This window comes from Lepisma saccharinum, chromosome 6 (genome assembly GCF_977018435.1).
Source record: "Lepisma saccharinum chromosome 6, izLepSacc3.1, whole genome shotgun sequence".
Lineage (NCBI taxonomy): Eukaryota > Metazoa > Arthropoda > Insecta > Zygentoma > Lepismatidae > Lepisma > Lepisma saccharinum.
The window spans coordinates 43,608,365-43,625,101 of NC_139234.1; the positions used below are offsets into that span (position 1 = coordinate 43,608,365).

Sequence of the window (16,737 nt, forward strand, 5' to 3'; positions counted from 1 at the left end):
CTATTAATTTTATGACATCTTGAAACCAGGGAGTGTTTTTTGTGCTCACCCTGTACTTTGTCCGTGTTAATTTAAGCATCTGAGTTTATTTTATAAAACATTACTTGTCGTGGCCTAATTAGTTTCAGCCTTGGTATTTTCTTCAATATTATTATTACTGTAGGTGTTAATTTATTATTAAACGGTTGTAACTAGTGTAAGGGATTATTATTATTCTCTGGATTAACCATATTTATGGCGGGAAGGTTATATTTGAATATGACTTAAAGAGGATTATCTTCAGTTATCTAAAACAAGAACTTAAACTATGGGTTTTACAATTGCAAATTTTATTAGCATATATACACTACAAATTACAATTATTAATGTAAAAGTAAGAAGAATGATGTACAGTACAGTATAATAGGATCTCCATACTAACAAGAATAAATTCACTTCTGTTCGCTTACATACCAACATCTTACGTTTTCCAATGTACAGTAGTAGCAGAGCGTATAGAAGAGGAAGTGTGCGCACTTCGGTTTCTTCCCGTAAGCCAAGTGAATAGAGCGGTGCCCCACCGAAACACTGGCAGCACCTTCGCTTGCGACGAGCGTCTTCTGCTTGCAGTGCGGCCGCGCGTTATGTAGAGCGTTGTGTTTTGTTGTGCTAGAATAACATTGTGTACTTTTATTAATGACAACGTTGTTACGTTATTCAGTTTAGTGTCGTTACATTTGTGATTGATCCGTTGTGACTAGTTTGTGTTGTGTTCAACGCATTATTATTGTGTTTGAGACAGCAGCAAGCGAAAACTACAAGATGCCTGCGTGTTTCGTACCCGGCTGTAGATCTGGATGACTCCTGCACAGGCAATATATAAAGTATCAGAAGCACATACAACTTTAATAAAATGGAATGCTGTCCTTAGAGATAACCGAAATTCCTTCGCTTCAGAAAAAAAAAAATAGAGTCCTTAAGAGTGACTTTAGAAAGTACTTTAGAAGTGTCCGAATATTTGTGGAAGAACAATTACAAGTTCGTTTTGACAGGAAAATTTAATCAAGATCCTCTAGAACGCCATTTTGGTATATTGCGGTCGTTCACTTGTGATGATCATCCCTCCACTGTGGATTTTCTGCACTTACATATGCTGCAATCAATTTACGTACCAGCAAAACTTGGTTTATTTTCGGGCGGAAACTGTGAATACAGGACTGAATCTCCTCTGACGTCTTTTGTTAATGAAATGCGAACTCTGGCAAGAGCAACCGAAAATAAAAATCTTTCGGTGAAGAAGCAACCTGAAAATAAAATAAGGGAAAAAAATTCCATTGTTGAAGATGAAATTCAAATACCGTACTTAAATGAACAAAGTGTTGGTAAAGAATACTTGGTGTATCATTTGGCAGGATACACAGTGCGGTATATTTCAAAAGTGACGCATTGTAAACGATGTACAACTTTTCTGCACGCGGAACCAACTAACGTACCTGCCTCACTTACGCTAACCCAAGACCATAGGCGCCGACTCCATGAGGCTGAATTGTGCCACATGAACTTAACTTTAAATTCACATTTGAAATGTTCTAGACCATCAACTTTGGGGGGCTGAGACCGCTAAACCATCAACTTTGAGGGGGGGTATGACCAGAGACAGCAAAACACATGACTTATTATTATATATTAAGTATGTAATTATGAGTATTGTTAAAATTGATATTTTTGAGGAATTCATGGGCTTTTATGAGATTCCGAACACTGAGGCCAAAATTTAAAAAGGGAGAGTGATTCATTCATTAATTTATTTCAGTGATCAGAGTCCCCCCCCCCCAATAATTTTGACAAGTCGGCGCCCCTGGCCAAGACTATGGTTCGGGTGACGGCTGTAAATACCTTACCTATGCATCGAAAAGTGTTTATGATGTGCTGTTACGAGTGGAAGATGTTGTTGCAGAGAAATTATCATGTGCTAATAGTTTATGGGGTGATATATTTTTTGAGTGTTTGGACAATTTAAATATAATTGCTGTAAAAACCTTGCAATTAGGATGCTGTGAAGATCATGTGCTGCATACGCTACCTAAACTCGTATTTCACTATCTGAAATGTCGATTTTTCTTCCGCACCAAGGAGATAAGAAAGGAATTAAGTGCCTCGAAGACAGCAAAATCATCTCCGAAATTCTTCAAACTATCCAGCTGCTGAGCTCTTCTCCAAACGTAAGTAACATGCATTTTTGTTTCTTATGTAGTTAGCTATGTAAGCAACGCGAGCATCTTCCGCGCAGTCTCAAACGTCACCACTGCCACCTAGGCGGTGGACCACGGCAACTCAGGGAGTGCACACACTATTCCTTCTATACGCTCTGGTAGTAGCATAGGCGTAACTTGGTGCCCCGAAATCAGGTTCATTAATATGTACAAATTATTGGTACTTTTGTTAACCTCCTGGGACCTGAATAGAAAATTAATTATAATATCTCACATGCAACAGTTATATAGTAAACAATCCTAAACGCTACTTTTATGGAATGGAAAACTTTTCGATTCTACAGCATCCAAAGTTAAGCCCCAAATTCGATTCTGCCCTCCAAAGTTAGGCCCCAACCTCTATTCTACCTCCCCCCAAAGATAAGCTCCAAGTTCGATTCTGCCACTCAAAAGTTATGCCTCATGAGTAATAGTACAATAATTTGAAAATAAGTATAAACACAATAAATTAGTATACTCTTCATTATAACTTCCGTGGCGGAGTAATTATCTATACAACTCTGTCTGCTGTAAGAAACAAGTCGATGTAAACAACTGCACGTGACTTTTAATAGATACTATTGGTTGTTCGAATTACAGCAGTGCAGGAATCTTGCGCGGAGGAATACAGTGCATGTGATATTGTTGACTTGTAGGTAAAAATTAGAAGGTGTACTTGAAAACGAAACATTACGGAGACAGGATGTTCTCGTCGGTTTGGAATGCAGACCTTACAAATTCCATTACTTGCCTCATCCGTGGAAAGGTACCAGCCTGACAGACGGATCTGAATCGACAGGTATTGGAATTTGTATAGCGAAGCAACCGAACCGATCTGAGAAGATCGGAAGGAAATTTCGAGATCAGTTTTGGATTTGGTTTGAGTGAGTCAACATCGTGGAAGAAAGAGCTCAGATATGTACCTGGAGGACGGAGGCGTCACTCCGAACTTATAAAGGTCTGAGCCTATTTACACAACCTCTCGCTAGCCCCTTTTCTTCACCCTATACTTAGATCCCGGTAATAAAATAACAAATAAGGGAAGGGGGAAACAATATTGAAGCTGATGGATCTACAGCTGCAATCAGTATATTCATGGGCAAAATAACATCAGAACTAACACATAAGAAATGAACTATTTCTAAGAGGTCAGGTGGTTGCGTTTACATTAACTTCATTCTTGCGGTGGATAGAGTACAGTAGTGTGGATGTGTATTTCTCCTATCATCAGTTAGATCTGCTCAGTATTCATCCTCATCGTGGCGATTTTCTCAAAGAGGTAGAAAAGTAATGTTAAATAGCCTAAATTGAAATTTTTCATATGTGTAAAATGAATTATTGTGTATCAACAGGTATGATATTATGAACTTCAGGAGGCTCCCGAATGGGACATTCGACTACGTGCACGTAGGGGACTGGAACAATGGGACGCTGGATTTGTGGGACGACGGGATCCAGTATAGCGGACAGGACGAGAATGGACGCGTGGAGTCTGTGTGTTCCAAACCGTGCCCTCTTGGATATTACAAGGTAAGATATTGAACAACGAATACACCTACACCCTGTCCCGGGAATCTCTGGAGCAAAGGAACGAACACAAGTCCTCTGCGCAAGTAGCGACTCGACAGGGCTCGACCAATGAAGGCCGAGCTGAACGGATACCAGCCGTTTTGCATCAGCGCGCACGGTATTGCTCAGGCCACTCGCCTTCTTCACATATTCCCGACAGAGTGTATTTAGGTAATTCTCCAGTACTTGTGTTTTGTTTTGAATTATACACACAGAAGCCAAAATGACACAAATATAGCTCATTTTTTTTTTTTACTTAAACGCATTCAAGGGCATTGCTGCACTTATGCTCTTCCCTCTCTCTTTATTCTTTCTCTTTCGTCTTTCTTTCTCTTCCCATCTTTCTCTCTCTTTTTATTTTATATTTCTCTCTATATCTTTTTATCACTCTTATACTTCTTTGTTTTTCTTTCCGTCTCCTCCTTTTATTCTTTATTTTCCATCTCTGTCTTTCATTCTAATTTATTTCTTTTTCCTCTCTTCTTATGTCTTTCTCTCTTAATTTTACTCTTTCCTCTCTCTATCTTTCTATTTTATTTACCTTATCACTCTTCTTCTTATTTCTTTTTCTTTCCCCTCTTCTTTTTATTATTTCTTTTCATCTCTTTCTCTCTCTCTTTTTAACTATTTATCTTCCTTCTCTCTACTTCTTTCTTCTTTCCACTTCTCTCTTTCATTTTTATTTCTTTGTCTTCTCTTTCCCTCCTCTCTCTTTTTATTTATTTCTCTTTAAGTTCTTTGTATCTATTTCTTCTCGTCTACTGTTTTATCGCGTTCTTCCTCTGTTCCTCTCAGCGTGTAGGGTGTGCAAGAATTCTGGCAAATGAAAAAGTCCGCGAATAAATCAAGCTCTTCCTTCGGGAATTATTTGTTTATATGATTAGCGCAACACTTCCCCTAGGAGAAATTTAATCCAGCCGGTCCCCGTGAGAGAAAAAGTGGAAGATGCGAGGACATTAATCTATCGAAGAGACAAGCACCGTGTTCGTCATGATAGCAGCAGATTAGCATAAAAGTGGAACGAGGAGGGGAGACAGATTGGAAAAAGGGAAGCGACAGAAAGCTTCCAACATTGATGAGGCAGAATCTGGATGATAAATGGATGTGACTGTATTAAGAGCGACGCAAAAACGAAGAAGAGTCGAGAAGAAATGCCAAAAGGGGGAAAGAGAAGGTGGCAGTGAACTGGAATGTTGAAGTTCGGGAGTCAACCTAGTCTGAAGGAGAATCCCCCAAAAAATATTGAAGTTGCAAAAAACTTTAGGAATTATAGATGGTTCTTTGATGCCACTCAAACGAAAATATCTTCAGAATTCTTTTCTGTGATAGAAGTCGCACAAAGGTCTTCAACAGTAGATAATAGATCGTTCTCAATAAGGAATTTGTACGAAACGTGACGTTGGATGTGTCTTTCTGAGAGAACATGCATTTTCCGGGCTGGATATTAACTGTAGAGGAGCGTACAAGATGGATAAAAATTCTTAACGGTTTTTCCGTGGCCCATAATTTCAAACAAGAAACAAAAAAAAAATAGCCCGCGGAATGAAAAGTAACTCGAGAAGTTTTATTTAGCAATGTTGCACTCGCCGCATTGATGTCTGGGAGAGTATGACGTTACTCTTCAGAATCGTGACTGTTCCAAGAGAAAGCAACGTGTATATTTTGGTTTTCCGAAAAGAAGTTCCCTGTAACAGCGCAGCATAATTAAACATTACAATATATAGTTCTATCCGACACAGTGATTTTCATGTCGCCAGATAATTCCATTTGGTTGATTCATTGTTTTTATTTATAGTCGCTTAAATAAGGGACTGTTCCTTAAAATCCTGAACGCCTAGCAATTCTTCCTACGCATAATTGTTAAATACCTGATTTCCGGCCGGGTAGCAATTAAATACAATAAAAACAGTTCAGAACACCCCCGACCTTTAGAAAATATAAGTATTCTGTCAGCGACAGAATCTTCTGGTGAAGTTGTAATCACATTTGATACAAAGGTTCTCTCCAGGGAGGATTCGAGACGATATTCCAAACACAAACATTTCTGGGAGCAATGTCAACATGCCGAACATTGTCTGGTCGATTTCCACATTGAACAAAGACCGTAAATTGGGAACCCCGTGAGGGCGCAATCCAAGCATCCCGCCAGTCTCGATTCTTATCTTCCAATCATCAGAGACCCAATTAACCACTCTGAGTTGACTTAGAGCCCCGTTTTTTTTTCTGATGATGTTTACCTCTTCTCACTATCTGATGCTTGTTGTGTCAAAGTAAAGCACATCGTCGGTAGTGTTACAATAATAAATATGTACTGCGAAGAATAAAGATCTTTTTTTAAAAAAACAACTGAGTTACAGTAATATGATTGAGAGACTCTGTTATTAAGTTTAAAAAATAACTCAGTTACAGTTATTTGAAAAGTTACTTTCTGCTGGAGACTTACTTTTAGTTGAGCATCAGTCATCCTCGAATTAAATACATGATCTCTATCCACTCTCTTTTTACAAATGCCTCTCGTTACACAGCAAGGAACTTTTGACATTTTGTTTTCCTTGCAAATGCCTGTCTCCCTTTCTTCTCCTCTCATTCTCTACTGTTATATTTTTCTCTGCCTCCGTCGTTCATCCTCCTCCTCTCTCACTCTATTTCCTACATTCTGTCTCCTTTCTCATTTTGTCTTGATTTCCCTTCCTCTCCCTCTCCACCTTCTCTCTTTCTGGCCCTCCCTCTCTTTCCACTGAAGCAACAGTGTCCCCTATAGGTCCTCCCCGATGGCGTAGTGGCAACGTCGTCGCCTTGTAATGAAGGGACCCCGGGCTCGATACCCGGTGGAGATACATTGCACAGAAGTTCAGATCCCATTTCAAACTGTAGGTCCGGTCAAGATTAGCCTATCTGTGCATAAAATGGACTTAACAATTCATACAAACAAACCGTGTCCTATAAAGTCGTAATGAACAATCAATCTATATTTGGCGAGTGTAGTAGTGGGTCTGGTGTGGGCTTCAACCAAACGTGAAAACTTTACGCTAATAGCTCTAAACTTGGGCCTCCTAACCTAACAATTCCTAGCCTATAATTTAGCTTAGATGTAATAATATATGTGGTTAGGTTTGGGGGGGGGGCAGATATAGAGCTCTTAGCATTTAGTTTTGGCGTTTCTCGAAACTTGGATTTTTCCCCCTCACCAAGCCCTTTTTTTTTTCTGGAGAGGCTCTGAAATTGATTCTCAATGCATTTACACACGCTTGTTCATATTTACTTGTACTAATCAACCGCTCAAATATAGTACAGTCAGGAACATTTCTTGGTTTGCAACGAGCCGTTCAATGTAGTCGTTAAAAGCCTGTACATACTGGAAAATCATTGAAAGCGACAAAACGTGAATCACGCCCAAATCGATCACTAGTGTTATGACTAAGGCTCGGAAGTTGAAGACCTATATATAAATTGCCAAAAAAAAGACCTATAAAAAGACCTAAAAATATCAAAAACCTCCTTATCTGACTTGACATCTTTTCAGGCGCGTGCTGCCTGGTCGTATACACCGTGCTGAAAGCTTCAAAACAAGATAAAGTTGCCACTTACAGCGCGACCTTCCAGACAAGTTACGGTTAAAGGACCTTGTACCGTACCTGCTTCAGTCGTCCAAAAATGTTTTTATCTCGTTTCAGGGATGGTTCAAATATATATATTATTTTTATTTCTTTACTACAGAAAGGATGTTTAAGAGGTGATGAACGAACTGATGATGATTCGAATTGAGAATGGGCAATAACAACGTAGTCGAAAGTAGGTGAAGTTGCAAACAAACGCCGTTAAGACCTAAAAACAGGTTAAAAAAGGTCCAATAAGCCAAAAAACGCCGAAAAAGGCAAAAAAGGACAAATAAAACCCTCCTTTTTCTGACCTACAATGACCCAAAATGAACATATATTATGTTGGGCCTCGTCTTCGGACACTAGGAAAAAAATGGATTTATCCTCAACTTTCGAGCCTTGACCATTGTAAAGTTTTGGAGGGTATGCTTCGGGTCTGTGAATTTGTCGAACATTTACGGGAAGGGAGTTGGTTTCATTTTGAAGGGTAGGAGTGGGAGGATATAGCAAAATCAAATCCTTGAAATTAAATGTTCCACAGGATGTCAGTCTTTCTGAACAGTAAATTTGAACATGGACAAAGAAGCATTCGCGTAGTACCTCTGTTGGGAAAGAAGTGAACCTTGTCAAATCCCCCCCCCCCCCGCCCCTCTCTACCACTCTCTGAAGTCACTTGTTTCCTGCTTGATCTTGGCTTCCTTTTCCTCCGTCGCATCGGAACAAACTCGATTTTCTTTCCATTCCGAGCAGAAAGAAGGGAGGGAAAAAAACCTTCACACATCCTCCCGAGAGAAAATGAGGTTTGACGTACCCGACGCTCCGCTGAAGGGCAAGAGCTATTGGACAACCTCGGCTGGCTGTTTTGGTCTCCTGGATACGCTGGGAGAGAGAAAGGTTCTTTATTCGCGCAAGTGGATTACCGGTAAGAACGTGTCGCGACGCCATGTATTAACATCTGGGGTATCCCGAACGTCTTGGCATCCATGTGGAGCATCGTGTGTCTCACTCTGACCCTGCCAACACTTTTATCGACGGCCGTTTCTCTTATTTAAGAGGGATTCTATCAAGAATAGTCGTAACCTTTACTTTGAGGGATAATCAAGTAATCCTTGGCTCAAATTCTAGACTACTCTCGTTGTTGTGTTGTTCCTTTCACAGCTATAGTGTTGCTCTTGACCATTAAAAACATGGCCTGTTCTAATTAAATTTTCCTCCACAAGCGGCGCTGTTGAACCTACCTTGATATTCTAATCCGTTTGGTGTAGATTTGTGCAACTGGAAACTAAGATTCAATGCATAAAATGGGACTGTCTGTCGCACACTTTTTTGTTTTTCAAAAATTTGCACAAAACAGCAATTCTAGACTTTTTAAAGCAAGGGTTTCCAAGGATAATTCAACGAAAATTAACGCATATATACGAAAGTAATTAGCATAAAAATGTCAAAAAAAAATAACTAATTTTTCAGAAAATCAAAAACCTCCAAGTGACCTCATGTTAGAGTTCTTCTTGAATATCCCTGACAAAACCGTCTATGTATCTAAAAATCCACCTTGGCCGGAAACATCTAAATTTTGTTCCGATTTTAATGCAACGTAGCTACAAATTAATATCACATGTAGTTAAACCAACTGATATTACTGTGGTTTTGTATTAAAATCCGGTAGATTTTATGCGGAATATACTAAAGATGTATTAAATATTTAACTTTTAGCCGATTTCATTTTTTAAAAACAAGCATATTTTGTTTGCTTTCGACTTAATCTCTAGCACTACTGTGAATTCTCGAAATTATTTAAAGCGATTGCCATTATATGGCCTCTTATTTCTAGCCTGAGAATACAGGTGTATTGATGATGTTCCAAAATTTGAATTATTAAATACTTTCTGAAATGTCAAGTACTGATGATTTTAGATTTGTCAAAATGTGTCTCTGAAACGGCTTTGTCTTCCTTTTTTCGCAGAATTTCCAGTCCGGGGGCCAGGAGCAGAGATGTTGCTGGGTGTGCGTTCCCTGTGAAAAATACGAGTTTCTCCTGAACGACACAACGTGCAAAGCTTGTCGTCTTGGTTACGTCCCAAACGAAAGCAAAACATGTAAGATATGATTTGATTAATCTCTTCATTGGCAATGCAAGTAAAGAGAATTGCGTTAGTTTCCGCTTTACCGAAATTATATTAATAATTTTAACTGTAAGATGTTACTTTCAAAAGAAAAAGGAAACTAGCAAATGTGAAGATGTAAAATTTTCTTAAATTAAAATCTTCAAAATTCTAGTTTAAGAAAGTTTATGGAAGTAAAATAGCCGAATGTTCACCACAATGGATCAATTGTTATTGTTGCGAAATCTTCAAAACTCTTCAAGTTAACAACTATGTAATTTGGAGAGTTGAATTAACTGTTAGATCTATGCGTTATCAATTTTCATATGTTCGTTTGACTGTTCTGGTTATCAACAGAGCCCAAGCGGTTCGTATCGGTTACTTAGAATCTACGAGAGAAACAACGATATAATTCAGTAGACTGAAAGGTCCATGTAGCTGTGTATTTGAAGTTCACTTTATGCGCAGATAGCCTAATCGGGACTCGACCTATTGCTTAAAAAGTGGGATATGAATCCCTACGTGCCTCCACCGTGGATCGAATCCGGGCCCCTTGAATACAAGGCGACAGCCTTACCAGTACGCCACCGAGGAGGCAGGAACTGCGTGGAAATATCTTGCCAAGCAATACAGTCAACAATCGATATTCCAGAAACAACTAAAGGTGCAATCACAGACACTTTTGAATTATAATGATCCCATTGAAATTCAACGAGGTTGTTTCAACACTGTACAAATATGACATTCGTGGCACCGAGCGACCTTTAGAATACCAAATTCCTGCGTTGCAGATATTCTCTCAGAGCAGAGATGAACTAGTCGGTAGGGGCATCTGACTGCTACGAGAGAAGACCCAGGTTCGATTCCCGGGAAGGGGTGATCTCGGTGGGAATTTTTCCAACAGTACCTCTGCATAAAGAGGCTCTGGGGTATGCGCAGCCTTTAATCGATGGATACCTGGGGGAGGGGAGGTAAAGACGTCCAGAACATGGTGCAGATCACATCACATTCACTTTGGCCGAGATGAGAATGTATGGAGCCTTATGGCACAGTGCAATGCGCAAGGGGTAACTTTACCTTTTTATATAAATACGTACTGAAGATCAGCTTGTTAGTTTATGTGTTCGAGCTGCGAATGAATACTGGAAGATAGTGGCGGCGATTAAGCGGGGCAAGGGGGGCAGTTGCCCTACAACTTTTGCCACTTTTGCCCCGCACTATGCTAAACCTTATGTGCCAAGGGAAAGTAAACTGTCCTTGCCCCCCACACACTTTTTTCACCTTGCCCCACCCCCCTGGTTTTGGAATCCAATCGCTGCCACTGCCGGAACATGTGTGTATGTATGTGTTCTGGTTCGAACAGAAATACAAAATTGAGTATACTGATAGATATGTAATATAAATCATGTGTGTAATTAGCCACCTGACAGCGCCATACAGAGCATTTGGTGACAGTGTTTTACATTATGCCCATGCAGGCTATTCGGAACCGAATATACAGTTTGAACTTGGTGGTCGACTTTTCATCCTACCATCGAAGATCCCGGTTTCGAGTTCCGGCCTGAACATGGGTATCCTTTGTGAATGTCCCTTCATCAACACAACTCATTCTCATTGTCGCGATTACCCTAAAGTTGAAATGCGAAATTTAAAGTGGGATCCGTACCACTGAAATGTAAGACAACAATGAGCATCAGATCGAGCTGTAATGGAAACAAAGAAAAATAACACTTCCCATTTATTTTTGTTGATTAGACTACTTTTAGATATAAAATAGGACGACGCTTCGTCAGGCTAGGCATTACGAAATTCTTTAGAGATCAATATGCTGATTTGGCAACACTGACGAATGAAACTAGTACTAGCTCGTAACTCAAATAAGACCAGCTTGGCAAGAACATCGACCGCAGCATATGATCCCATAAGCCAAATCTAGTCCTCGGTAATCGAATCCAAGTTACCGTCAAAGAGGTGAATGAGATTGATTTTATAGTCAATGAATTCGACTGTGTGGGAGACGAATCACCCCCCCCCCCCCCGCTCTCCTCTTCCCTGTGGAAAGCTTTCGTTGCTGTGCAGCTCGTGAAATTTACGTGCGAAGGTAATACAGGATGCGCATAAAATGCCCTTACTATTCCAATAAGTCATAAAGTTGTTTTTTTCTCTCATTAAGTACGCCTCGGTTTGTGTAAAGGATCCTTCCCATATTGATGGCGAAAATGTAGCTCATTGGCTGGCAATTGATGACTTCAAACGAAGACACCATTGAACCTCGTTTTGTGTCATGCGTCAATTTTAGTCAGGTGCTCCAAATTATAGGAATGAAACAAAACTTTCACAGTGGCATAACATTTTACAAGAGACGGAAGTGCTCTATCTTGTATGGATAGAACTTTATGATTTATTGGAATGGTAGCGGTACTCTGTATTATTATAATGCAAGTAATACAAGTAACATTCAAATTAATATAATCCTGCTACATTGATCATGTGTAGTACTCATATTTCAAGTGGGGTCTCTCCGATGGCGTAGTGATAACGTCGTTGCCTTGTAATCAAGGGGTTCCGGGTTCGATAACCGGTGTGAGCACATTGCACAGTAGTTAGGATGCCATTTTAAACTGTAGGTCCAGTCCCGATTAGCTTATCTGTGCATAAAGTGGACTTAAAACAATAATTCAATCAATCATATTTCAAGCCTAGACTATAGGCTTATTATCCTATAGGATTAGAAGGCAGATGACGACCAGACATCTCGAGTTCTATCTGTTTCGTCATTGTCCGCGTCTCAATTTATAAATACCTGTCTCGTTCACGTTGCGTTATCATCTCGAGTCTCGAAATAGATCATACATCTTAACCAAGATAAGAATACCCCGGCAAACTTGCGTACTAACTTGCACAGTAATTTGTTTTCTTCCTTCGCTTCCCCTTTTCTCGTAGCTATGAGCTCTGCGACTACAGCGCCACAGGAGCATTCTTAACTTGGTCAAGCTCTATACGCAACAAACACAGTGTCCCGGCAAGAACTTTCAGTCTTAGAGGTTATTAAGGCACACAACTCTTGTCAATATTATTTGTTTACTTTGACGCATCGTTTCAATCCAATACGAACTCTCTAATTTTATTCTGAATATATGCAATAACGCTGCACACGTTCATAGTTACCACTAGTCTAATGGAATAACTTTGTAATTATGATATTTTTTAAAGTCTTTAAAGTCCACTTTATTCTCAGATAGACTAATCGGGACTGGACCGACAGTTCCAAATGGGATCCAAACCAGTGTCTCCACCAGAGATCGAACGCAGGACTTCTAGTTACTAGGAGACAGCATTACAACTACGTTATCGAGGCTTGGCTCGTGTCGGCACCAGCCCTAACATAGACCCTGGTGTTTCCAACAAATATTGATATCTTTTTTTGTATAATGTTCATAACAGAGACCGATTGGAAAACAAACACATATATTGTAGTAAACCTCAAACAAATCCAGATGTGAACATGTGCTCAGGATTCGATGTGGCAAAACCGCAAATGTATCCAGCTGCGGTTACATGGAATATCAGGCTTCGGTGCTCAAAAAGTTAGACGGAAAGGGTAATTTTCCTTTAAGGAAAAATCTCTGATAACAACGTAACTTATATGAACTAGGAAATTGGGTTTGTGGAGCAAAAGTACACACAATGGAGAACGCAGACATTTTTCGTATCAGCTAGGGAGAGTCGATCACCATGTCAGCGCCACATTCTCCTACATGAGCTGGAACGGGGGGGAAATGGCACCATTTGCCACGAAGCTCTCCTCGAGGAATACTCTTGCCTCTTCAGATATTGAGTTGAAGTAATAGGTTTGGCTGAAGAGTCTCCGTGGTGTAGTTTGACTTATCGGAGAATTCATTCTTCTTTGAAAACGACTTTCTTGTTTATCAGCCCGCAGTACGTTTTGTGGTTATTACGTTGCAGTAATGTTTCCCTCGAGGAATGAGTGTCATTATTCTTCATAAACTGTGAATAACAATGTCACATAGTAAAAGATGCAGCTTTATGCGATTCTGACACCCGTTGTTGAACAAGGCATACTCGCAACGAGATATAAAAAACAACATAAAGAGTAGTGTATAATTTAATTTTTTGTATTGTGAACCCACGTTAGCTGAGAAAGACTAAAATGACACAAAGTCTAGTGCTCTTTGTGTATACACATACGCTGCTTTAATATATTAAGTTTTAGCTTCACAAGAATGCCATTGTCAGAAACTTACGACTTGGTACATTATCTGCAACGTTTACGAAAAAACGTTTTCATTATCAATTTAGACGCGAAACTATTCTCTTCGGTGAACATGACGTTTCAGTGGCCAATCTATCGTGCTCCATCGTAAAGCTTAAGACAACAAAATGATGAACCAAATTATCTATGCTGCCGCCGCCACCGGAAAAGTTTGGCAGTGAACAGCCCCAATAACATTACACGCTAATGAACAAATGTGTATACAGCACACTAACCACTACCATGAAAACTGGACAAAACGATATTTCTCAATAAGGTTTTTAAAAAAATACGTGAGGATTAAACTACGAAGTGGCAGCATGACTTGCGCTTTTCTCTGTCTAGCAGATAGTTTCCTGGATCCCGATTGGCACAGGAACTGCGGAGAGATTGCTAGCTGGAGAAAGATAACAGATTGGACCAAACCAAACACGGTTTGTTTGTTCACCCAGGCAGGGGTGCCCATCCCCCCAAGGCCCATGGCGCACCTCCCCCCAAAAGGTAGAACATCCCCCCCCCCCCCGTTTATGCCGAATTAATTTTTCAAATTATTTTTGTCACACAAGATTTGCGGAAGAATATACCAGAGGTGCAACCAAAAATTTTTGTCGGGGGGGGGGGGGCAACTAATAGGATGAACGTACCAATAATAATAATAATATTAATAATGGCTTCATTATTATTATTATTATTATTATTATTACTACTACTACTACAGTAGTATCAAAGACGTTATTATCCTCGTAAATTACGCAAAAAGGGGGTAGAAGTCTGTGCTAAAGCATTTGTTTGGAACAAACGATTTGAAAAATTTTTGAACACTGTCAATTTCACATTAGCTAATAATGGAAATCAAGCACACAAACTGTATTTTTGAATGGCAGAAAATGTGAATGCATTCCGAAGATACATGTGTGACTTTCATGTACAGCATATGTTTTACACATCGACATCGAGCGACATAAAATAGAGAATACATATGCAACAAGTTAACACTAAACTGTGTACGTATTCAAAGCTTATTCAATACAAATATACAACACATATTATTTAAATATATTACATTACAGAAAAGAAGTAGAATGCGAGCGAAGCGAGCAATAACATTTTTAGATCCAATATTTGCAATTGAAAACAATATTGATTTAATACGGCGTAAATAATTTCACTGGACGCAATGGCATTCTCTCTTTTACTTACAACGTTTTTTTAGATCATTCAGCGCCCATGCGCTCCCGCCGCCCCTAGCTACAGCTCTGAACTTGACGAAAACGAAAAAAGCAGATAATGAGAGCGAAGCAAGCAAGAAAATTTTACAAAATAAATTTATATTTGCATAAAATTTGAAGTCGAAGGGGTAATTGCTCCTCTGTGCCCCCTGCAGGTGTCCTTGTCAGTCAATGTTTGTCCACCCCTTGTTACCCTATAATTGACTTCCGCCGAAGGTTGTGGGGGGGGGGGGCAATGACCCCCTGCCCCCTGTGGTTGCGTCACTGTATAATACAGACATATTTAAGCAATATATGTTTACTTTAGATACTTTAGGCTCACTGCCAATGTTAGTGTCAACCTTATTCTGTACAGCTTGTTTGCTCGACTAACCTTGTATTAACGCCCCCCTCCATCCAAACCGATTCTAAAGACATAAGAGGTGGTGTTTCATTTCAACCCTATCGCCGCGATCCCCAACAGGTAGGTAGAAAAACTGTACATGATAATCAAAACTAAAAATCAATAACAGGTCAATCAAAAGATACGATCCCCCCCATTTTTGTGTGAAGATATATACGAGAATTGGTATACAGGGTGTCATTTTAATGGCGCCCACGGAACCCAGATTCGTATAGAGGACATCAAAACAAATAACTTTTCTCAGTAATATTTTTCTCGTTGGTGCGTCGATTCGACGCTACAGCCGTTCAAAAAAGACCGTTTTGCCGCCTGGATGCTGGCAACCCAACACAACATTTGATCGTATCTGTGACGTCATTTCCCGCGGCGAAACAGCACACGGCAGGGTTGCAAGGAACACACAAATTTTGTGAAAAATGACAAACTACCAACCACATAATTAGCTGTAAAACGAGGCTTGAAACGCGTCCAGAAGACCGAACATCATAGCCTACCAGCCAGAAGATCAGCTGTCATCTCCGGGGAGGGAGAAGTGAACCAACGATATGAGAATGGTAAAAAAAAAAACATATTCAAAATGAAGTATCAAAATCAGATTTTGTCTCAGCCTACATATCAAATATCAACAACAATAAATTTCATTTGGACTTACAGATTACATGTGGCTGTTTACGCCCAGCAACATGTCAAATATTTGCAAATCTCTGTGCAAGGTTGATATCTACGGTTTGTGTCCAGATGCCTTGTGGTACTTTTGTGTTGATAAGGGAAGTATCCGAGGTTCACGTTGTTACATTTCGGCTAAAACAAGTACAACCACAGTAACAATCTAATGATGAATCAGTAGCGAATATACTTTCCTGTTCACAGTTGCAAACTATTACATGTGTATCCGGTGCATAGATAAACACAGTCGTCGGAAAGCTTGTATTACTACTACTTATGTCCCTGTATTTTCAACCATTTTTGCCACTTGCCTCATAATGCCCTGAATATATATTATATTTGCTATGTGTTGCTTACCTTTGGAATTTTGAGTTCTATCATTTCAATTTTGTCGTCTGTTCAGTGTGTCACAGACAACTAGTATCAGAAGAACGAAGTGTATAAGACTAAATTTTAGATGCCAACTTGGTAACTACATAGCATGTAAGCTGAGAAAAAATTCGATATGACCACTTTTACTTGAATTCGATTTTCATTCTACCATTTTTAGTATCGTTTATTTACTTCCTGGAAGGTTACAGAACGTGTTTTCTCGTTTAATTTTACGGTACATAATGTGGCTGATTGTAGCTATGTCATTTTTCACAGAATATGTGTGTTCCTGG

The 16,737-nt window shown here is 39.6% G+C and overlaps 2 protein-coding genes across 2 annotated transcripts in view; one reads left to right on the plus strand and one right to left on the minus strand.

Annotated features, from left to right (window-relative positions):
- LOC145988719 (metabotropic glutamate receptor 5-like) overlaps nt 1–16,737 on the plus strand; it is a 229,603-nt gene that overhangs the window by 196,384 nt on the left and 16,482 nt on the right. The window contains exons 7-8 of the mRNA XM_083123827.1: nt 3,584–3,761; nt 9,363–9,495. Of these exons, the coding sequence (XP_082979953.1) occupies nt 3,584–3,761; nt 9,363–9,495 (311 nt within the window). The remainder of the gene's footprint in view (nt 1–3,583; nt 3,762–9,362; nt 9,496–16,737) is intronic.
- LOC145988718 (uncharacterized) overlaps nt 1–16,737 on the minus strand; it is a 363,608-nt gene that overhangs the window by 112,928 nt on the left and 233,943 nt on the right. The gene's annotated exons all lie outside the window — the stretch shown is intronic.